The following is a 25098-nucleotide window of genomic DNA, read 5'->3' on the forward strand; positions in this document are numbered from 1 at the left end:
AATGTAATGTGTAGCTTAACTCTTAGTTACCCAGTGTAAGATCAGATGAACTCAAACCTGCACTGAAGTGCCTTAGCTGCTGGTCCATCATTTTTCATAAACAAATAGAAAGGATAGATAGGGTCGGTCTAGAATTGAGATCAGTCACTTGTCCTAAAATATCATTCTTCAACACTTAGGTGACAAAATGCAAAGATGCCCATCAGAGACTATCTGTTCTTATGTGGCCCCTAAATAGCTAAAGGGAAGGCAATGTTTCCTGTGCCTTCTTGACCAGACGCTGAAGTCTGTTTCCAAAGAAATATCCTTAGCACGTTTCACAGAAAATCTTGTGAAACAGCTAATGTAACACAACATTCTCAATTGGAAGAAATTAAAGAAGTGTTTCAGCATGATAGCCAAACATTCATTTCTAAGTTAATACTTTTTGATAAAGGAACAGCTGACACTTAATGGAACTGGTGAAAATCTTTGAGTAATAGACCAGATTGCCATCTGTAGTAAAATGGGGGCTTTTATTGAGCTGTAGCAATTTTGTACCAGCTGGGAATCTTGACCATTAGGCCCCATTAGAAGTGTAACCTATTTTCCAGCTAAAAAGTCCCCCCAGAAGCCAATTCTGATTTCATCTGAATTAGCACTGATCAGAATACTAATAGCAAAGTTCAGTTCCACTTAGGTAGCTTATCCAAGTGGCTTGTAGTTGGATACAAAGTCCTCGTAGTCTGCAAGATTTGCAAGCAAAGTTCCCCCAAGAATGTTATGGAAAAACAAAACAAACACACAGAAGAGCAATCGGAAAGAAAATGGAAGTCAGTATGGGACTTCTGTTGGCCAGCGTATAGCATGGTGGCACAGCAGTTTATACTTCCTATTAGTTCCCAGACTCTTTTCCTCTGTCCCAGGGCAAAGAGGCCTGGAGCCTAGGATAGCACTTATGAATCAACGATGAAGAGGAAATGCATCCCATCAAAACAGCGAACAAAAAAGGAAACCGATTTTCATAAAATTTGCATATGCTAGTGTGTGTGTGTGTGTGTGTGTATATATATATATATATATATATATATGCATGCAAATTTAGAAATTATTTGTTAAAATTTAAATAGAAATATAGAACATTTCACCATAGTGGGGAAGACTGTGTGTGCCTTGCTCAGTCTTCTGTCCAGGTGTTGTTGATGGGCAACTTCAAGGCCCAGCTCTCTCTTCTGATGGTCCTTTATAATTAAATCGAACTTGGGCAGTCCTTGAAATGGAGGATGCCTTCAACTAGAAGGGCTGTCCTCTGTAAAAGAGGACACATGGCCACCCTAGGAGACATAAGGAAGGACAGATCTACAGAGGCCCCATATGCCTCTTGTCCTTTAGCACCCATGTTGCGGTCCAAAAGTTTAAATCCCTCCAAACCAAACATTTGGCATTGGGCCTACAGAAGAAAATTAAGTCACGTGCAATCCTATGCGTGTTTACTCAGGGGTTAAGTATCACTGAGTACTGTGGGGGTCACAGAGCATTGTCTGAGTGGGATTTTCACACTGACTGAAGACATTAGTTTTTCATATAGTGGTGCGGACCCTTTTCCTGTGGCATGCTGTGTATGTAGGTCACATGTTATATCTGCTTCTTGAATGGAGATGGACTGACAGGATTGCTAATAGTTTACAGTGGAACCCCGTGTATGTCAGCTAGGGATGTGAGAACTCCCCGCTGCTCGCCTCTCCTCCTGTTCATCGAAGCACTCAAGCGATCGATGATCACTGTTAATCGCCTTGCGAACTGATTGTGGCTTTGGTGATTTTTTTTTGACTCGGTGATTGATATGTGCAAAAAAGGGGATGTTCGCACACAAAGCCTCGAATTTGCACACTTTTAAATCTCTGAAATGCGCACCTTCAGCTATATCTGCGCAACGTTTGTATACAGTATTGCTCAGTCATCTGTTTGCCATTGCAGTGATTTTGGGGAGGAGGGAACATGAGGAGTGTTGAGTTGTTGCTGCGATGTGCTATTTTTTTTTCCTGATCAGACAGATGATGTTTCCCAATTGAACAATGATCTTTCCGTGCAGTGAATGAATCCAGCCATTTTTCATTCTGTAAGCCATTAGCATGATGAGTCATCTCTATGACTCGCTCATTGATTCTGCCACCTCTCCTCTCCTTTGTTTTGCTAATGCATTGACATTTGACAAGGAGCCTCTGGGGCACTGGGCACTTCAGTCTTTTGTTGTCTGAGAATATGCACAATTATATGCTGGGGGGGTCAGGGGTCAGTGCAGTGCTATCGCAGATTAGCAGACATGGGAATTTTTGGAATGAAACTCACTGGGTGACTTAGGGCCAGTCACAGATTCTCAGCCCGACCTCACAGGTTGTTGTTGTGAGGATGAAATGGAGAGGAGGAGGTTCATTAGGTAGAACATGGGAAGACCCACTCACTCAGAAATCAGCAATACTGTTCATCTGCTAACTGAGGGCAATAAGCGAAATCACCTCTCCCTTGTTTTAATAAGGATTTCCATGATAAAGAACGGGCCGGGGCAGGTGACTGAGTACCTCATTCATTCTCTTTAGCTGACTGCCTGGGGCTATAACTGAATGTCTATCGACTGCTGTCTGGCTGTGGAAAGGGCAGGGGGGAGGGGAACTGATTTAGGTGCATGCTGGCACTGCTGTGTCTGAAAACGGAAGACTTCTGGTCCAGAAGATGTGTGGGTTGCAATGCGCACTAGCTCCTGTCTGCACAAGAGGGTTTCAGTGAAGAAAATATATTGCTTTTGTTTGTTGGGAGGAGGCTCTTACAAATTGTTGCTTCCTCTCCACACACCCCTACTTTTCCTTCTCTCTCTCTCTCTCTCTCTCTCTTTCTGTGTGTGTGTGTGTGTAGGCTTCAGGCTACAGAACTTGGCTTTTTATCTCTATTAAATTTCATTCTGTTGTTTTCTGCCTTCCAAAGTATTAGTTATCCTGCCCAATTTTGTGTCATCTGCAAATCTGATCAGCATTCCCCGTCCTCCAGGATTTCTCAAAAATAATAGACAGTGGTTCTGAAAGTTCTTCTGCCAGTCCCTTTATTACTCTAGGGTGCAGTTCATCTGGCCCTTGAACTCATTCAAAGTAATTAGGTGTTCCTTGACCATATGCCTATTGATCTCAAGCTGCAGTCCTGCCCCTTCAGCCTGTACTTCGTCTTTGCCAGGGGGGTCATAGACCCTCTTTTGGGAGAAGACTGAGCCAAAGTAGGAATTGAGCACCTCTGCCTTTTCTTTGTCATCTGTTATCATTTTTCCATCCTTATTTAATAGCTGAACCACCATTTCTTTCCTCTGTCTTTTGCTATTCCCGTAGCTGAAGAAAGCTTTTGTTGCTTTTAGCATCCCTCACTAACCGCAGCTCGTTCTCAGCTTTAGCCTTCCTGATGCCATCCCTGCAATTCTGAACTAACAGTTTGACCACTTCTCTCAATCATTACAATTTTTTTGGTTCATTTGGTAGAACATGGGAAGACCCACTCACTCAGAAATCAGCAATACTGTTCATCTGCTAACTGAGGGCAATAAGCAAAATCACCTCTCCCTTGTTTTAAGAAGGATTTCCATGATAAAGGACGGGCCTGGGCAGGTGACTGAGTACCTCATTCATTCTCCTTAGGAGTGTACGAAAGTCACTTACCTGGTCTTGCAGCTTGCTTCGCAGTGGGGGGGAGGCGCTTCGCTGCTCCTCCCGAAGTTCAGGCCGGGGGGGGGGAGGCTTCCTGCCTCACCCGGCCGAAATTCAGGCCGGGGAGGAGGCGCCTCGCTTGGCCCGGCCGCAAAAAAAAAAAGTTAAAAAAAAAACGCCCCCGTGATAGGCTACGTGACGATTTATGTAGCCTATCACGGCTAGATCTGCAAAGTCAGCCGTGATAGGCTACGTTAGTCGTCATGTAGCCTATCACGGGGGCTTTTTTTTTTTTTTTTTTACTTTTCTTGGAATGGCGGCAGCGGCAGCCGGTCGAAAGACCAGCTGCCGCCCCCGCCCCTGTCGAAGCCCTGCCGAACCGCCGCTGCGACCCGCCACCAGGAGCGACATTTGGGAAAGGTAAGTCCTATCCCGGGGGGGGGGGTGCGGGGGTGTGTGTGTGGAGAATTTCTCCCCGAAACTACTTCAGGGGGCTGAATACGTTGGCACTCGGCTCCCCAAAGTTTCGGCGAGAAATTCTCTGACACCCCTAATTCTCCTTAGCTGACTCCCTGGGGATATAACTGAATGTTTATCGACTGTTGTCAGTCACACTCACATCCAGATATTCATTCATGCCTGGCTGTGGGGGCAGGGGACTGATTCTTCCTATTCATGAAGGTCTTCCAGCTGTTTCTGGACCCTTGTTTTGGGGGGTGGGGTTCTGATGGCTTTCACACTGCAACAGACACACAGAAATGCAAGAAGCAGAAATATGGAAAATGAGGTTTGTGCGCATTTCACCACGACTGAAAGAACTGCCGGAAGCTTAATTGTGGAAAATGAGGTTTGTGCATATTTCCAGTCTGCATGACTGGGAAGGAGGCACTGGCTCCTGCTGCAAAGTCTAGCCTACCTAGCACCATGCCTGCTGCAGCTGGAAAGGGAACTTCCCATTTCTCCAAATATATATAGTATGTAATTCCCGCTAGCATGACAGTGGTATCACCATTATGGGCATATTTCTTGGGCTGTCCTTTTGGTTCTCTCACAGCCCGGTGGTCACCCCAGCCAAGCCGAAACACAAACACACAAAATGCCACCACAACCAAGAGACCAAGGCCACACTGCCCTTTTTTAAAAAAAATATTTATTTAGGTATTTCATTTCTATTCCGCCCAATAGCCAAAGCTCTCTGGGCTGCCGTTCACAAACATTACTACCAAAAAGCATACAGTAAAACAATAATTTATTTCCCTATTGAAAAGCACTGCCCAAAGATATGTGCACATATATTGATTTATGAATGAAGGAACTATCTTTTTCTTTCCGTATTTTCTGCTTGTGAACATATTCTCTCAAATGTTGGAGTAAAATTCTAAGTTCTAGAAGAGATTTGCCCCATAATAGCACACATCTTCTTGCTCGGTGGCGATCAACTTGCAAGTGTTAAGGAATAGTACTTTGTAATTTATGAATGAGGGAAGTATCTTTTTCTTTCTGTATTTTCTGCTTGTCACAGAATCATAGAATAGTAGGGTTGGAAGGGGCCTACAAGGCCATTGAGTCCAACCCCCTGCTCAATGCAGGAATCCAGGTCAGAGCATCCCTGACAGATGGCTGTCCAGGCTCGTCTTGAATGCCTCCAGTGTGGGAAAGCCCACCACCTCCCTAGGTAATTGGTTCCATTGTCGTATTGCTCTGACAGTCAGGAATTTTTTCCTGATGTTCAGCCAGAATCTGGCCTCCTGTAACTTGAGCCCATTATTCCGTGTCCTGCACTCTGGGATGATCGAGAAGAGATCTTGGCCTTCCTCTCTGTGAAAACCTCTCAAGTACTTGAAGAGCACTATCCTATCTCCCCTCAGTCTTCTCTTCTCAAGACTAAACATGCCCAGTTCTTTCAGCCTCTCTTTATAGAGCTTTGTTTCCAGTCCCCTGATCATCTTTGTTGCCCTCCTCTGAACCCTCTCCAGTTTGTCTGCATCCTTCTTAAAGTGTGGTGCCCAGAATTGGACATAGTACTCCAGATGAGGCCTAACCAGTGCTGAGTAGAGGGGAACTAGTACTTCCCGGGATTTGGAAGCTATGCTTCTATTAATGCAGCCCAAAATAGCATTTGCCTTTTTTGCAGCCACATCATATTGTTGGCTTATATTCAGCCTGTGATCTACAACAGTTCCAAGATCCTTCTCACTTGTAGTGTTGTTGAGCCATGTATCCCTATCTTGTAACTGTGCAAGAACATATTCTCTCAAATGTTGGAGTAAAATTCTAAGTTCTAGGAGAGATTTGCCCCATAATAGCAGACATCTTCTTGCTCGGTGGCTATCAACTTGCACGAGTTAAGGAATAGTACTTTGTAATTGCTATGCAGAAATTGAGGACAATGGCCCATTTCAATCTGAATGAAACCGTCATTCAGGTAGGAAGGGGCTTGCTTGCTCTCCTCTTTTTCTATTCCCCTCCTCCATGTCTCCCCACTAGGGATGGGGGCGAATTTCTCCCCGAAACTTCGGGGGGCCGAGTGCCAACGTATTCGGCCCCCCGAAGTAGTTTCGGGGAGAAATTCTCCACCCCCCCGCCCCCCCCGGGATGGGACTTACCTTTCCCGAATGTCCCTCCCAGCGGCGGGTCCCGGCGGCGGTTCGGCAGGTCTTCGACAGGGGCAGAGGCGGCAGCCAGTCTTTTGACCGGCTGCCGCCGCCGCCATTCCAATAAAAGTAAAAAAAAAAAACAACGCCCCCGTGATAGGCTACATGACGATTAACGTAGCCTATCACAGCTAGATGTGCAAAGTCAGCCGTGATAGGCTACGTAAATCGTCACGTAGCCTATCACGGGTGACTTAAAAAAAAAAAGTGCGTACGGCTAATGGCGGCCCCCATAGGGAGCCGCCATTCGCGGTCCTTATTTGATCGCTGTAGTCTACGTAAAGATTACGTAGACTACGGCAAAAATAAGGGCAACGCTATTTGCCCTTATTTTCGCTGTAGTCTACGTAAAGATTTACGTAGACTACAGCGACCAAATAAGGAACGCGAATGGCGGCTCCGTATGGGAGCCATCATTTGCGTACGTGCTTTTTTTTTTTTTAAAGTCACCCGTGATAGGCTACGTGACAATTAACATAGCCTATCACAGCTGACTTTGCAGATCTAGCCATGATAGGCTACGTTGATCGTCACGTAGCCTATCACAGGGGCGTTTTTTTTTTAACTTTTTATTTCGCAGCCGGGTGAGGCGAGGAGCCTCCTCCCCGGCCTGAATTTCAGCCGGGCGAGGTGGGAAGCCTCCCCCCCCGGCCTGAACTTCGGGGGAAGCAGCGAAGCGCCTCTCCCCCACCGCGAAGCAAGCTGCGAGACCAGGTAAGTGGCTTTCGTGCACCCCTACTCCCCACCCTCCACAACACCTGAATGCTGGATCTCTCTGTGGCTGTGGCATTTCTCAATTCATTGAATGCACAAAACCAGAAGGGACCTGTCAGCTGTGGTATTAATTTTTTTCACCCAGAAAATGTGTATATATGGAATCAAGTAAAAGTGCAAACTCAGAAGGGCCCAGGGAACTGCACTTTTTTTTTTTAGGCACAGAAAATTCACATATATCCAGATGCACACATTGGGGGCAAATGCGCAAAAAAAAAGGGATAGTCGCCGGAGCCGTTTGCCCAGCAGCCACTTGGCAAGAGCTGGGGAAAGCGTGCAAAAGGATCGCCATAGCGCCCGAGACTTCGGGGGATTGCTCAATTGCAGCTGAGCAGTGCTGGGTGAGAGGGAGGATTTGTGAACTCCAGTTCGGGAGACTGAACTGCAAGACATTCGTCGAACACGAAGCTGGAAATGACTGTTTGCGACATCCCTAATGTCAACTTAGAAGTAAGCTGCACTGAATTCAGTGAGGCTTACTTCCAGGCAAATGGATATAGGATTGCGACCATAAATAATGTCAGATATAATGTACAATTGTCACGCCATTCCCTTGGAACAGCTCTAAATCTCCTGATCTGATTTTAAATAGTGTGTGGTATTTTTTGGAAGTTCGGGATATGTAGTTCCACTCTGGTAGCATGAAGGGCCAACACTGGCAGCCATAAACCACCTTGAAAGCGGGGGGAAAGTGGATTGGTTGCTGCCAGAGAGTGGCCTTTAAATCAAGCGCTCGAGCTGCAAAGGTTCATAAAACCAGAGGCAGGATGGGGTTTTTTTTAGCCTTGAGGACTGAGCTACTTTAAATTCTAGCCTTCAGGTTCACTGATTTGTTCAAGAGCAAATATAACACTTAAACAGAAGAGACCTGAAATCAGGACACATTTTCCTGCTGAGTTACTGCAGGACAGCCCTCCTAAAGTTTTGCTCTTTGCGACAACATTTTCCTCTATTTATACTATCCTGATAGTTGCAGAAAAGTCTTACAGTCATGATGCAGGGTGTGTGGGTGTGTGTGTGGTGCATGGCAGAATTGGATCTGCTGCAATATTCATCCTTGGTGGGAATAGTGAGTCATATATTTTATTGGCAAGTTTGTGCTCTTGACAGTTTTATTCCAATTGCATGACTGGCCTGATCTCTCTCTCTCTCTCTCTCTCTCTGTGTGTGTGTGTGTGTGTGTGTGAAATTGTCATTTCTGCAGTACTTTTCCTGAATACAAAGTACTTTATAAATATTTTGAAACAAAGTATTTTGAAAAATACGAAACCCCACATACCTGGCTCCGCTGGGGTCAGCAGGTAGGGGGAGGTGATCCATTCCTCCCCCCCGGAATCCTGCCCAGCCAGCTCCGCTTCGCAGCCAGTCCACAGAGCCACCGGCTGGGCCAACCCGCAGCGGGGCCTCCAGCTGCTGCTGGGCTGCTGCGGACGCAAATGGCGTCCTGCGTAGGGGATGCCATTTGCATCCCTAGGCCAGCCCGTGATAGGCTACATATATATTTACATAGCCTATCATGGCTAAAGTGGGAACGCAAATGGTGTAGGGGATGCCATTTGCATCCCTGCTTTAGGCGTGATAGGCTATGTAAATATATAAATATAAAAATATACCTATCATGGCCAGCGTAGGGACGCAAATGGTGGCTGCTACGACAGCCGCCATTTGCAGCCGCAGCAGCCTGGCAGCAGCTGGAGCCACCACCGTCGCTGCCACCGCCGCTTTATCCACCACCAGAGCGAGCCGCCGCTGGAGCCACAGCCAGGTAGGCTCCATTTTGTGGGGCTTTCACAGGGTGGTGGGGCGGGTTGCTCTGTTCCACCACGGATTCCGGGGGGCTGAATTCACTGGAATTCGGCCCCCCTGGGATCCGTGCCGGAATTCTCTAACATCCCTAGTCTTTACCAAGCCTAATGCAACAGTAGCCTGCCTAAGTGGGCATCCTGTCTGAGCAAATTTGGATCAGGTTCAGTCCCAACATTTTACCCACCACCACAACAATGGATCCCATGCGCTGTTGGACAAATATGGGTTTCACTTTGTTTCAAAATATTACCTATGAAAACATTTCCTTGTTAGCAGACACCAGCACTCTGGGGTGTTCCTTATTTTAACATCTTTGGATATACAAAAGTAACTATGGATCCCTTCACCAGTAGTCTGCCCTTTTCTACCCCAATTAAGACAGCTGCACCCTGATCCTGCTGTCCACGTTTACTGAGACATACATCCCAGTGAGGCCAATCGGAATTACTCTCATGTAATGCAGCTTGAGGACTTCCAGAAAGAAAACATGTGGATTCTCAAGTTCTAGCAACTCCTTTGAATGCTTTATAACTCTCCATTTCTTTGGGGGCTGTTCCATACATTCCACATCAGCAGACCCAGATCTGACACTGGACAGGTTTGAATTTCACTCTAGGGATGTACAGATTATGTAAAATCCATTCTGTCTGCGTTTTGTGGATTGTCAGGTGTCTTTCATTCCATCATCCACCCAGCAATGGGATTGGATTTTTTTAGTCTCCAAATTTGTGCAAATGCGCATTTGTGCAAATCCTCACATGTGCAAATGTGCAAATCCCCCCGTGTACATTTTCGTGCTTTAGCCTATGGGGGAAATGTATATTTTTGGCTGTGGGGTTTTTTGCTTTTTTTTAATTTGCTTATTTTTCTATTGCAAAATTTGGGAAAGTTAGAAAATCAATCTACAAGTCCACAGAATCTGCCTGACAGGGGAACAGCTGGTCTGCTGCTGACTCCGCAGGTCGGATTTATGAAAATCTGAACTGAATTGGTTCCTCTGTGGATTTCTGCGACATCCCTACATTACACTAAGCCCCCCTGTGCATAAGACAGTGTAGTGTAGTGGCTAGAGTGCTGGACTGGGAGCCGGGAGATCCGGGTTCTAGTCCCCACTCGGCCATGGAAGCTCACTGGGTGACTCTGGGCCAGTCACAGACTCTCAGCCCAGCCCACCTCACAGGGTTGTTGTTGTGAGGATACAACGGTGAGGAGGAGGATAATGTAAGCCGCCGTGAGTTCCTTGCGAGAGGGAGAAAGGCGGGGTAGAAATGCAATAAATAAATAAATAAATAAATAAGCTACAGTGGGTTGCCCGTTTGCAGAACAACCCACGGTACGCCCCAGAGATGACTGGGCTTTCCATGGCTTGTTCTCCCCCACCTTCCCCCTCAGTCCTCCAGCTGGTTCTTCTAACATGTATCCCAGGTGCCTTTGTGGCAAAATCTGTGTTGTCTCCCTCTCCCTGCTCCAGTTGCTACTGCTTTTTGTTCCCTGGCTTTTTTATTTTTGTATTTCAGTGCCTTGGGGTTGTAGTTTTAAAAAATTATTATTATTTTTGTTGGTCTTTTGCAAGTGCACACTAACAGCGATCTGATATGTGGAGTGTTGCCCGGTCAATTTCCTTGTACGTTTCAGCTGTCAAAGCCAGGGGCAAAGTGGAGAAGGTGCCGGGCAAGGAAATTCACAAGACGGGGTTGCATATAGGCTAATTTGTGGACAGTTGTGAAGGACTGGAGGAGAAATAATAGTAAGAGAAAGGAGGGACTCATTAGTGCAATTCAGAAGCACCAAAAATAGTGGTGGGGAGCCAAGGGAATAAGCGCACTAAAAAGGGTGGCGTGGGGAGGACAATGTCTCTGCCTTGGCAATGTGATCCTCTGGTTTTTAAGTGTTGAACTGACACTTCTCAGTGTCCTCCACCTTTTCAACACTTTCCTGATCTCACCTCCCCCTGACTTTTGGCAGGTCCTTTTCAGAGCAGTTACTGCCGCAGTTACGTGTTGTATCGAGCGGACCCAGTCACTGAGTGTACAGTGTGCAGGGAGCCCCAGCCAATCCTGGTGCTCTGACGAATGTCCACCTGGCACCAAGGCACTGGCTGCAACACTTGACAGGTTTAGGTGTACATATGAACTATTGTAGATGCACACCTAGAAGCATAACGTATAAAGTGGTCCTTGTTTAATTATATAGGACAATGATTCTTAAACTTTGTATTAGGGACTAGTACTCTAGTTTGCTGCTATTGGCAGACCATCCCATTGTCTTACTCTATGCCTTTTTCAGTCTTAGGGCTGAATTCCATTTCAGAAAAGCTCTCAGGGGCCACATTCCAGTGGTGGGTGGGGTAAAATGGAGCGGGGCCAAAACTGCTGGCATGTTTCAGCTTCAAGCTCTTCCTGCCAGTAATGAAACCTGAGGAGAGGCATGTCAACCTTCCGGAACAGAGGAAACCCCCCACAAAAGCCGAGAAGCCAACAAATGATCAGTGGCCAAGGGAAGGGGGTGTGGCCAAGGGAAGGGGGTGTGGTCATCTGGGGAATGCTGGGGAACTAGATTGGGACCCCCAGGAAGGCTGGATTTGACCCACAGGCCTGAGGTTCCCCACCCCTGCTCTGCACAGTGCTGAAATCATGGTGGAAAGAGTGGGGGAGTGGTGAAATCCACAAGGCCTACCCTCTGGCTCCCCCCGCCCCTATTTCTCCAAATCATATGCCCATAGCCTTCTAAAAGGAGCACCTCAGGGATTTTCACAAAAGGTAAGGGGGCTACCCCCGCCCCAATTTCAGGACTAATTTGTCCCTGTAAAGGCTTTTGAATAAATTTAGCTCCTTCTGTGCTGCAAGGACAGCTGTACTGAACATATTATAGGTGAAGGAAAAGAGGCCGGAATAATAGGGTTTTGACTGGTGAATGTCCCAGCAACTGAGAATGTAGCCTAGCAATGCCTTCCTCCTCCTAGCTGTGCTCCCCCTTTCCCTTTACTCCACCCATTGCTGGGGAACATGGGCGGGAGGGTGCTGTTGCACTCATGTCCTGCTTGTGTGGGTTTCCCATGGGCAGTTGGTTGGCCACTGTGTGAACAGAATGCTGGACTAGATGGACCCTTGGTCTGATCCAGCAGGGCTCTTTTTACATCCTTATGTTCTTAGTACAGTTGCATTGGAATGCAGAAGGAGTTGTGTTTTTTAATTCAGTATTGGTCACTACTTTGGAAAAGGCCTTCAGTCCCCCCCACCCCTGTTATTTCCATTATTTTCATGGGGAACCTAAACTCACACTTAGACCACACTTTAAAAATTACGAACACTTTTGAAAATATTACATCTGCCACATGGGAGACCACCTGAAGAACTTCTGAATAAAATCCAGCTCCTTCTGCACTAAGGTCAGCTGTACTGAACATCGTAGGTGAAGAGAAATGGGCCCAGAACAATAGGATCTTGTATAGTGATATTCTCCTCTTAGGTTCTGTATCTAAGAGGTGCAACCTATTCAGTTGTTTTTGTCCTCTTTGTTCCTGAGAACAAAGTGGACCCCCTGCTCTGTTCTCAGTAATTCAGGGCTGGGGGGGGGAGAAGAGGGGCCTACAGCTTTTGCTCCTGTGTGTAAGAAGGACTCTGCTGTTACTAATCATTTAGCACAAAATCCACAAAGTGCTTTGAAATTGCTCAGTGCTTTCAGCAGCAAAGCCACTCTGTGAAGTGGCCTGATTATTGGACCTGTTTTTACAGTTCGAGAAGTGAAAAATGGAGAGGTAGTGATTTACCCAGGGAAACAAGAGCTGAGCTGAGCTGCTGAGGTTTTAATCTAGATGTCCTTAGTACAGGGGCAGTGTATTACCTCACAGGACCCCACACTGACTCCCCATAGTTGCTCTTGCGGTCACAAGCATAACTTCAACTCCTATTCACATCTGTCCACACCATTGCACTAACCTTTCTCCTGTATGTTATGTGAGTTATGCAGGGGCCCATTCTGTCAACAAGAATATGACTCTTTGGTTTTAACGAGATGCTCTATAGAACAGGGATGCCCAACCTCTCAACAGGCTTATAGCCGCTGTACCTTTGTGTAGGGTCAGGGGCATCTTTCCAGATCCCTTTTGCATGGTGACACAACAAGCTTCATATCTTGAAATCTCCTCATTTGTACCATTGTTAAGCAGATTCAAAGCAGTTCAGATTTCTCTGAAATTGACCTGCAGATTCCACTGTGGATTGGCTTTCCCCAAGTTGCATGGATTCCGCAGTTTTTTTACTGGGGGGGGGGTTGTGCAAATTCACACTAGTGCAAATTTGCACTAGTGCTAATATGCACAAGCTCAAGTGTGAATGAGTACTAATGCCCATTACTGCAAGTAGAATAAAAGTCTTGTACATCCCTAAAAAATATGATCCTGTCAATGAGCGAATGACAGAATGAAAGATGCCTGACAATCCATGAAACACAGATGGAATGGATTGAACAAAATCTGTACATCCCTAGTACAGGCAGCACCCTAATATTTATGGTTTGGCCATTTGTGCTATAGACAGTAGTTCTCCTCAGTGGCCCAAGCCATTGGTCCATAACCTTTTTGGGTCAGTGGGCAGATTTTGGAGTTTTGAGAGAGTGTCATGGGTGCTCTCACAAAATTTAGTGATTCTGGCCTGCTTGCACTTGCTGCCTGTATGTTTCCAAGCCAGTTCAAAGTGCTGGTTTTGACCTATAAAGCCTTACATGGCTCGGGACCACAATACTGGAAGAGGCACTGATGGAGCCTCTTCCAACCTGAACCTACCCATATACCACGTTAATCATCTAAGGCCCTCCTTCAGGAGCCACCTCTGAGGGAGGCTCAGAAGGTGGAAACAATGGTTTGTTTGTGTGTGTGCATGTGTGTGTGCATGCATCTACTGTCAGTTTATATGTTTGAATGTAAACTGTTTTTATATTATGTACAATACTGTATTTTTAAGGCTTTAAGGGCGCAATCCTGTTCAGATAGGCGGCTGCCTCTGAACTCAGAGGCAGCGGCCTATCCAAAGCAGAGCAGGAGAAGCACAGAGGGGATTGTTCCTTCCATGCTTCTCCTGCCCTGCATTTTCAGCTGGAGAGCCAATTGCGGCTGTCTAGCTGTGGGAGGGCGGAGTGGGAGAGGATGCTGCTGTATGACACATTGAATGTGTCGTACAGACATTTCCACCCTCCCTGCCCCTGAATGCCCACAGATATGCCCCTTTTCAGCCACTCCGTGCTCCTCTTGCGAGCGCAGTGGACAGAGCTGTTCTGCGCTGCCTCCAAGGGGGAGGTCAGTTCCTGGGAAACCAAATATCCTATGGCTGTCTAGCTGCTATCTAGCAGCCATAGGATTGCTCCCTCCATCTTTGTAAACCACCCAGAGAGCTTTTGCTATTGGGCGGTATAGAAGTGTAATAAATGAAATGAAATATAATTGCCCTAAAATTCATCAATAGGATACAAAAAGTGGGACTTAAGCTATAAGAAGAGCCATGCTGAATCTGGCCAAAGGCCATTCTGTTCACACAGCGGCCAACCAGCTGCTTGTGGGAAGCCGGCAAGACAAGTAGGACATGAGAGCAAGAACACTCTCATTTACTTCTGAGTAGGCACGTATAGGATCGTGCTGTTACACTCTTTACTGAACTTTAAGCAAGTCCTATACCCCACATATTAATGGCTGAATAGGTTCCATCCCATCATTTAAAAACCATTGACAGGTCAATCCTATGCATGTTTACTCAGAAATAAGTCTCAATGAGTACAATCTGATTTACTCCCCAGTCAGCTTGCCTGTGATTGCCAGCCTTAATGATACAAATTAATAATGGTCTTAATTATTCCCCTTTCCTGAAGCCATCTTGCTGCATTGCATCTCTCTTAGAAAAAAATCCAACCAGCTGCCCTTGCTGTTGCTCTGAGATTACATGAGAAATGCTTTTGGATCCTTGACAGTTAGAACATCTTCTTTGTGAAGATTGCTCAGTCGTTACCTTTACAGAGGTCAATGTGGTCTTTATTCAAAGATTAGATCTCCTCTGGAAACACTGAAACATGGTGCACAAAGGTCGCCTGACTGCTCTTTCATTACAGGGGAAGCATCCTGGGGGAAACTTGGCACCCGCCAGCAACTAGCATGGGGACATCTCCATTCTAGTGCCCAAGTGGTTACAATAAAGGAAAGGAGGAAGTAGCTCATTAAGCTCTCCGTGTTCTTTTTTTGCTGTCCAAACCATAACAAGTCTCATACCACCTTAAGAAGTCTGACAAATATATTTGTGGTGTAGGTTTTGTTGGCCAGAGGCCTTTTCATCAGATGAAGGAGATAAGATGGCTTTTTTAAACTCAAGCCAAAAGACCAAGCCAGCCTTCCCCCAGCTATTGCTCTCCAGATGTTTTGGACTACAACTCCCAGCATTCCCCACATTGGCTGGGGCTGATGGGAGCTGAAATCCCAAACATCTGGAAGGCACCTCCAGAGAACGTCTGACTCACAGCCATATATATTTGCTATTTCAGTGTTATTAACTTTTTTCAAACTACAACATAAAGAAAGGCACAACCCTTGAAGCCTCTTCTTCTCCCCACCCCCATTTAGACCGAATACACCCTCGGTATAATGGAAGTGACAAGTGACAAGTGTTTCACTTGCTTGCTTGTTTGCTTGTTTTCAGTTTCGTATTGAACTGGTTGCTGACATGCTCTCTCAGAAGGATTAATCACAGTGGCGGAATAACAGCACCAGCCTTTACGTGGTATTTTCCCCTCAACTCTGGTGGTGTGTGAGCATTTTTCATGGAAACATTTCTCCACACAACAGGCCGGTATAATTTCCTCTACAAGTACTGCCAGCTGCTTCCAGCGGGTTAACCTTGTTAGTCTCTATTAGCATAAAAACAGAAAGAGTCCTGGTGGCACCATAAGGAGTAATTAGTTGAGTGTGGACTGTGATTGTGCAGCATCATCAGATGCATGAAATGCGCAGAGAAAGTGGAGACATACACACATGCAAAGGTTGAGGGACATAGAGTGCAGGTTGGGGAACAAGCTGACAAGATGAAACCTGAAGGTAACAAATGTGAAAGAAAAATTCCCAATAGCTGGAATGTAAAACATGATAACAATACATAATCGAAAGATAATGTGCATTTTCTGGAGTATTAAGTTATAGCGAACCATTTCTCTAATGCCAGATAGAGGGCAATTTCTGCTAGAGGGCTCTTCATCTTTTTGCTAATATGGTGCTTGGTACTTAGACCCAAAGGCAGCCTTTCCCAACTTGCTGCCCTCTAGATATTTTGGACTACAACTCCCAGCATTCCTGACCAATAGCCATGCTGGCAGAGGTTGATGGGAGTTGAAGTTCAAAACCACTGAAGAGCTCTAGTTTGGAGAAGGCAGCCTGAAAGGATTTAACAGCACTGGAAAGGATTTATTAACAGCACCGATATAGTGAACTGCTCTCAGAAAATAGCTATCATTTTGCTCTTCGTTTACCAGATTTAGAGATCATGTCGTTAGCTCCTACCCTGCCCCAAACTGGACAGACTGGGCAGGAAATTTGTGTCATGCAAAAGCAGCCAGAATCTCTAACCTGAAAGGATATCCAGGATAAAATATAAGCTGTACAATCTGTTTCTTCATGCCGTCTCCCACTCTGCTTCTGGATGCTTTTTTAAAATTCTGGATTTGTGGGAGGGGGATGGATTGGGTTTTTGATTCCATTGCACATCTTTCAACATTGTGCCCTAAGCAAGACTCCAAACTTGGAAGGGAGTTTCAGTACAGGATGTCTGCATGGGTTTTGAATAGGGAAAAAGCCACAAATGCTCCCCTGACAGGCACAAGAGTTTGAATTAAGTCACAGCACTAGAGTAAGACAAAATACTCAGTGATAGTTAATGTGGCCTTTTTTTTCTTTTTCTTTTGCTTTCAATGCCAATTTATTATACCAGGCAGTCCAAGGCTCCTTCGTGCAGGTATCTTTACTAACGCCACAAAAGTTTAAAAACTCCACAGGTATAATTGATCCTCTGTTTATATTCTTAAAATAGCTAGAATCTCTTGGCAGAGTACTGTCCTTGGGAGTTAAAGTAGTTTTTGTTTGTCTGTTCAATCTAAGATCTTCAATTCCCCTTCGGAAGGCACACAGAAAGAGTATGGCTCTATTCATTTTCCGTAGTCATGTTTCTGTTTGTGGCTTCTGTAATGTACATCTAACCTGTATAAGAGCACATTCTGACACAGCTTTAATTTCAAGAGTCATCTCTCCTTTCTTGGGGGTGGCAAGTGGGGCCATCTCACACCTTACACAGAGGCAAACTCATGTTTGCTACTGAGTGTACATTGTTTTCACAGAGTCACAAAGAGTCAGCTCCCTGACCAGTGTACCTGTACAAAACATGTATTTGAAAGCATATGATTGTCACATTCACTTTGCCTTGTTGAGAGGCATCCTTGAAATAAGTGTACGTTAAGAAAAAATCTAGCATGTGAAGTCACCCGAGACAGGTTAAGGGTGGCCAAATTATGGTTGGGGAAGGGGAAATGCATAGACAGATTGGTCAGAGAAAAACCAGGATAAAATCACATCCAGAATGGGGGCAGATCTGTGTGTAGTTCAGAAATGGCCATTGATTTGGTTCTGCTATTCTCTCAAATTAAGGCTCTTGTTACAGCCAGTTTGTCAAAACACTGCAGGAGTTTTGATCTGCCAGCCTTTCCCTACAATACCCCTTTGGCTGCCAGTGCTGTTCTCTTTGGCAATCGGCTTTGCCGTTTTGAAGGACTCTGCTGTTTTGGGACCCTCTTCACTCTTTCTGACAAGTCTGGATGCCCGACAAGAATGAATCATGGCTTGTATCTATTTACTTACTTCTCAGGTTCCATCCAGCAGTTGGCTTGATGGAGAGGATCCAAGCAATTGCTCAGAACGTCTCAGACATCGCAATGAAGGTGGATCAGATTCTTCGGAACAGCCTCCTAAATGGAAAACGTAAGAGCGCCATCAGGTTTTTTAAAAGGGGCTGGGTTGGGACTGTAGCCTCTGTTTATTACACAGCATGATACAAAGGGCTTGATTTGAGCCAGAACTGCCTGCGGCTTAGTCCTGGCCTGTTTTAACTAATGGGGGTGCTTTGGTATGTTCAGGGTGTCTTTTATTGAGTCCTGAGCAGCCAAACCAGCCGCTTCCTCCCCATCTCCTGGGATTAATGCTAGGGTTTCCAAGTCCGTGTCTATGACTTCCAGGCAAGCTTGAGCCTTGACATCTCTTACTTTAGAAGCAATGCCTTACAAAGGGGTGATGTTCTCGTATAAAGGAAATCTGTTACGCTTTGTAGGGCTTATAAGGGATACTGATTCAAAATGGTAGCACTCAAGGATGGTGGCCATAAGTTTTACTTTTTATAGAGGACTATCCTCTGTTTGAAGGGCCCTCTGGTCCAAGTCTGGTTTAAAGATAAAGAAACATAAGAAGGGAAAGCAGAAGTGTGTGTGTGTGTGTGCGTGCGTGCGCGTGCGTGCGTGCGTGGGCACGGGTGGGGGGGGACACTTGAAAGTTACCCATCAACAGCAGACTGAGGAGGCACATTGGTCACCTGGTCACAGCCTTACTCACTATGATGAGATGTATTGTATTTCTGTTTACATCAGTGCTTTTTTCTGGAGAAAAAGGTACCAGCACTACTTCCTCAGGAGTAGATGGCGATTGAATTGTAATAAAGAGCATTAAAATAGTGGACAAGTGCTCTCTCTCTCTCTCTCTCTATATATATATATATATATATATATATATATAAATGAATGAAAAGGTGCTGGAACTCAGTTCCAGTAAGTTCCACCAGAAAAAAAGCACTGGTTTACATTATAGTAATTATCTTGAATTTTGCATCTACATATCTAAATTAGCATGTGCCAATCTTATGCCAATCTGTGTTCTCTTTTGTCCTATTTTTGGGTGATGTGTTTCCTCTTTGAGGGGGATGCATAAGTGGCCACCCTAAATTCTAGGCCATCCCACTGTCCATCCAACAAAGCTGTGCCAGCACTGAAACATTTTCAGTGCAATGTACAGTAGTTATGTAACAGAAAAGCAATATGGCTCTTTGCTGAAGGAAATCCTGAGTGCATCACACCCTGCTGGCCCATGTTGAAGACCACCCTTCCCTGCCCACATTCACGCAGAGTTAGTCAGGCAGCCATCTTGCCTGTTTAATTCTATTGAACAGGAGTAGGCAACCTAGTGCCCTTTGTATGTTTTGGACTACAACTCCCAGAATCCCTGGCCATGCTGATTGAGGCTTATGGGAGTTGTCATCCAAAACATCTGGAAGGCACAAGGTTGCCTAATCCTACTATACAGTAATAGAAGGCCAGCTCTACTATTAGGCAGAGGGAGACAGCCACCTCAGGCAGCTGGTTTTGTGTGTCATGCAAAGGCAACGTATTGATTTATTTATTAGTGTATATTTACTGTCAGGGAGAGGGAGAAGCACTTGTGGGATTTCTGCCTCAGGCAGAATAACTTTGCTAGGCTTGGGTAGTATGCACCTTCACTTAGAGACACTGTGTGCATGTGTGCATGTGCGCATGCATGCACGTGTGCCATTTGCTCTTCTGCCTCAGGCAGCAAAGGTTTTGCTGTGTGATTTATAATCTACTTCTATTTTAAATTTCATCACATACTACCAACTTGTTATAATAGGAAAAGTGAACATCTACCATGCCCTGAGGCCACAGGAATCCAAACAGCACTCCACTCATATGCTCCGCACTTTACAATGGGTAACCGAGGCTAGCTGGGCACCCTACTCTATAGCTGTTAGCATAATTTTTAATCTGGACCTTGTAGCATTAACAGACTGCTCCCTGATGACCTCAATATTACTGACTCATTGATAAAATGTTCCTGCATCTGGTTCTGTTTATGTTTGAATGTTTGCGTGATCCATTTACGGCATTTGATATATTGTATGATTGGCTTTCTTAAGTGAAATCCCATTGAAGGCAATAGAATCACCCTAGGATTAATGTCGAATAACCCCTTGTTGATGGCTTCCCTATGGCAATTTTTCATGCTTCCATCCGAGAGCTACAGTACCTAATCACCACAGCAAATGTCCCTGGGGAGATATGGGAAACCAGTTGTGCAGACTGCACCATCTGTATAAGTCCATTGCTGTCCTCCAGCAGTTGTGTGGAATTGGAGGGGGACCAATATCAGCAGAAATATTACCAGAAGCATTCAAGCAGCTCATCCAATTCCCTAATTTAGGGCAATCTGGATATGCCCTTTGAATCTTTCACACTGTTTTGTGGCTTGCTTGTAATGTCACTTATTCCTATGTGCCTTAAATTGAGAATAGAAGTGGAATTGTTATTCGGTCCTGTATTGTTATTTGGCCTATCTCTCTATATATGGATCCCCTGGATCTCCATATATATGAGGGCCAGTGATGGGATCCCTCTCAGAAGAAGCCTGATCTGGTTCTAGTCTGATCCCAATGGGAAGCTGATGACATGGACAGAGAAAGGGTTAAGCATCCCCTCTCCCTGCTACCTCTCTATTTGCCCTCATCAGAAGCATTATTATTGTCAGCCACCTTGAGTGCCATTTCCTTAGTAGAAAGGTGAGGTATAATTCAAATAAATAACAGCGCAATCCTGTGCATGTTTAGACAGAAATAAGTCCTACAACTCCCAGCATTCCCCAGCCAGCCATGCTTTTGCTCATCTAAGCAGCCTTTTCTCATCTAAGTGAATTGTTGGGTTACATTACATGCATTTGTATAATATGCAATTTTGATCTTTAGTATCTCTATGTCTTTCACAATGTTTTCCAAGTCATGTATGAGCAAGGTTGCTTCAGACCATTCCCAAAAGAGAAAGCATGCAACTTCAGAAAGTGTGTGAGGAAAGGTAGCTGGTCAACACATTCTTGCTGTGTTCCTCCCCCCAGCCCCAAGGCTAGCCAGAAGGAAATGTGATGGCTGAGCTGAAAAAGGTTCCCCACCCCTGAGAAATTTTCAACATTGTTTGGCCTACAAATTAACTTTTTATACCAGTTTTTTTTTAATGCCTTAGAACTATTGCAGGTTGTGCATGAAACTCTATTCCCTGGAATTTCAACTGAGTGTCATGTATTTCATACCTGGAATTCTGACTGCATTCACTACATTTATGTATGTATGTATGTATGTATGTATGTATTTCTATACCACCCAGTTGCCAAAGCTATCTTTTACTAGAGGGGTGGTTTTTTTGGTTAGCAATCTGATGATTTTGAATGATAATGATGAAATGGCTCACATTGCAATGCTTTGTATGTTTTTAAAAGACTTGCTGATGATGGATCTATAGCAGGCCTTTTGCAGACTGAACCAGAAGAAAGAGATGAGAAACCATAGCTGGATTTAAAACAGGACCATGTTTATTGATCCATTTTATGACGGATCTGCAGCGGGGATGCATGTGTGGTGCTAACTGAACTCAGGGACCATAGGCGACTAGTCTAATGTCTAACTGGCCAATTCCCACCCTTCATCTAAGGCCACACCTCTGCAGGCATTGGCAATCCTCCCCTGCGAGAGTGGCCTTTCTGAATCATTCCCACCTGGTCCCCACCACTTCAAGGGAATGAGACAGATTGGCCCCAGAGTCTATGGCTTTCTTCACATGGAGCTTTTAACCTGCGATTGAGATTTCTCCTTCATGGAAGTTTGTGGGCTCTTTACATGATGCCGTGACCCTCCAGGGCATATCCTGCACTAAATGCCATTTGTTACTTTTTAAAATAGACTGCAGATAATGAGTTATCAGATTACCCCATTGTGTTCTGTTTGTGTTTCCTCCGTGAAAAGAGGAAAAGTGGCAAGAAGAGGAGTGAGATCAATGAAAGATAATGGAAGACTCAGATACGGGGAGATGGAGGGGGAAATGCTAGGGGGAAAAGGAAGTGGGTGAAAAAGGGAGTCGTTGTGATCCTGCATTTAAAATGGAAGCAGAAAGCCTGTTTTCAATGCAGGATTTTAGGCTGGTGTAGAGATGCCCTATCGCTATATGGCCCATGGGTCCCACAGCCCTAGAGCAGCAGGTCTCGAGCATGGCCAGTCACCTTAATGGTGACTCAGGATGCTGACCTATGTGTATCCCTCTCCTATCCCAGACTGCACATCCCCGTCAAATGTGACCAAGTCAACTTGCCAATCCAGCAATGTTAGAAGGAAGCCTCTAAACTTGGAGACTTCTGAGTATTCAGTGCCCTGTGGACTGCTGCCAGCAAGGCTGGAGGAGAGACAGAGATGATTTTCGTCTCACCATCTTCCCCCTTTCTCTTTTTCCTCTAGACAGCCGTCTGAGCAAATCTAGAGGAGGTGGACTACTGGGGCTGGGGAGGCTATAGAAGTGTTAGTAAACTGTCCCCTCCCCTCTCACCCACCGAAATGCCCCCTTATTTACATCTACAGGATCCTCCAAGGATGCTTTTGCAACTTGAGAAAGCAGGCACCAAGGTTCTTTCCACAGTGGCTGTGAGGGAGTGGGGAGAGGGATCAGATTGTGGAGTCCCCCTCCCGAAGTTGTAGCACTGTCTATGGCTTCGGGAGGGGGAATCTGAAAAATCCTACGGCCCCTGGGACACTCTCTAGGGACCATAGGATTGCACCCTTAAACTAACAAATTCCAAACCAATCAATCCTTCCCAATGTCATGCAGGCGAAAAAAACCTCACCAACCCAGCCAATCAGTTAGTGAGCCAAAAATTCTAACTCAACCTCTAAATAGGTGACTACCTAATAATCCTACCTAGAGATCAGGGGCGGGGGGAGCCACGGGATGGAAAGAGAGCTGTGGCAGGGGTGGAGCTGCCTTAAATAAGCCCAAGCCCGGCCCACCCTAGAGCCCAGCGTAGCCTGTGTTGCCACGCTTACCCTGACATGGCCCCACCTCCTCCTCCAATGGGCCCACAAAGATATCTCTGCCCAAATCCTCTGGTCTCTGGCTGGGAATGGACTACCTCTTCTACATACAGCATTCACTTCTCTTTGGGAGCGTGTGTGTGTGTGTGTGTGTTCAAACTTCCTGTGTTCTTGGGTGGGGCTGCCTTAGCTTTTTTCAAATATTTTTGCACTGTGGGGAATCAATTTGTTTTCAGTTGCCCCCAGCTGTCCCAACTGCTTTATAACCAATTGTTCTGCCCTCGTTATAATATGCAATGCATAGCTTTGAGTTAAATCAGCCCCTTGCAGCAGTATGGATCTCAGCCTCTCTGCCTTCATGCCACACAGTGCGTGATCTTTAATAAATGATTCACACAGCCCCTCAAATTCACCCATTTGTGCAAGCAGCTTAAAGCAATCACATATCGGCCTGTGTTTGCTCCTTCATTTTGAGTTCTACAGCCTTTGGGGTCCTTTATATGTAATATTTCTTTTGGCTGCACAGCATGCTTCAAATTTATCGATCCATACTTGATTATTTCTTATTTGTGTTCACTGTTAAACTGAAAAGTATTAAATACCTCCTGCTTCTCCACCCACCTTATAAATAAATGGTGCTGGCTGAAGTCTCACATCTTTCTTATTCCCTCCAATTGCAATGCAGTATAACTCAAAAACCTGTTTGCACCCTCTCTAGTGCCTGCAGCATGCCCTTCTCACTAATGTCTTGATGGCTCAGTGTAGCTCAGGGGTGGACAATGGCTTCCAGTTGTTTCAGCCTACAACCCTCATCAGTCCCAATCAGCATAGCCAATGCTGAGGGATGAGTTCTAGGCCAAAACATCTGTAGGGCCACAAGTTGCCCACCTTTGGTCTAGCTGGTCCATTTGTTTTGTTACGTTCTATTACTCTCCCCTACCAAAACTAACAGTACTAGTCTGTCTGTCTGTCTGTCTGAGTATCTATCTATCTATCTATCTATCTATCTATCTATCTATCTATCTAACTATCTATCATCTATCTATATCTACACACACACACTCACTCAGAAGTACATCCCACTGCATTCAAAAGGGCTTACGCCCAGGTAAAAGGGTAGAGGATTGAAACCTAACTCTAAGTATGTGGAAGCATTATTTCCCACTTACCTAGCCTCTGTCTTCCTCCCATGCCTATCCTGTGTAGAATTTTAAATGCAAAGTTCTTTGGGGCAGGGCCCTGCCTTTTCATTCTTGTTACAAAGTACCATGCACATTAAGGGTGCTATATAAAATGATAATATAATACCTTTCACTCTTCTGACTCCACGTATTTGCTGCTGAAGACTTTGTAATATGATGCCACAAGAAAACAAATTATGGCCAAAACTATGCTCCTACTACAAGAACCACTGCCCTAGACTCCAGTTCTCTACTGGTGTTCCCCAGAACTCCTTCCCTCTCACCCATTGAACACTTACTATCCTACTATCATTATCCTACTGTTTCCAAATTAGAGGTTCATACCCCTGCCACTTGACCACTCTTCGTGTGTTTTTTCAAAAGAGCCCTATCATCCTAGCTTGGAAATGAAGCCTTTGCCTTCCTGAATCAAAGACTAAATCTTTGAAATCACAAATGGGTTTCATTATGATGATTAATGTGGCAGATGTAAGAGCATCTTACGACTGGTTGTCTGACCATGCTGTCATGCTGTGACCCTCAAATATTAAATATTGGCTTACTCACTCATCGCTCTTCGTCCAGCTGTGGCTCAGTGCTGCAAATGGCTTTTGTGGCCATCTCTCCTTGACACTGGGAGAGGTGCAAGAAAGTCAATAAAAGATTGTCCGTTTCTGTTCAGATATCAATTTTTAATGTCTCTCTTTAATCTGCAGCTAGGGTTCCTAATGAACCAGGGGTGGCAAAGACCTTATTTAACATTAAAGACATGAATAATTGCATAGGTTTCAGCAATTTGTTCATGAAAACAAATGGAGCACATTATAAATAGTTTATAACACCCTTCCTGGTTGCCTCCTTTTAACTTTCCCAGTGTATGAATAATGGAGAACTAACCAACATTGGTCTTGGCTGGTGTCACAGAGCAGGAGAGCACCCGGCCTGGGGAGTGGCAGCAGTTACCCTTTTTACTTCAGCATCCTTTGGTTGGTATATGAACTAGGCCCTTATCTGGACAGAGATAGCCTAGCTATGGTTATTCATGCTCTGATAACCGCTTGTCTGGATTACTGCAATGCATTATACGTGGGCCTGCCTTTGA

General features: G+C 45.2%; 1 protein-coding gene across 1 annotated transcript in view; it reads left to right on the forward strand.

The window, feature by feature from the left end:
• LOC146354120 (alpha-1,6-mannosylglycoprotein 6-beta-N-acetylglucosaminyltransferase B-like) overlaps positions 1–25098 on the forward strand; it is a 66749-nt gene that overhangs the window by 25250 nt on the left and 16401 nt on the right. The window contains exon 3 of the mRNA XM_084829785.1: positions 17782–17894. Within this exon, the coding sequence (XP_084685911.1) occupies positions 17782–17894 (113 nt within the window). The remainder of the gene's footprint in view (positions 1–17781; positions 17895–25098) is intronic.

The sequence above is a fragment of the Heloderma suspectum genome, chromosome 2 (genome assembly GCF_057233095.1).
Source record: "Heloderma suspectum isolate Gila_16-S chromosome 2, 16-S_ref, whole genome shotgun sequence".
Lineage (NCBI taxonomy): Eukaryota > Metazoa > Chordata > Lepidosauria > Squamata > Helodermatidae > Heloderma > Heloderma suspectum.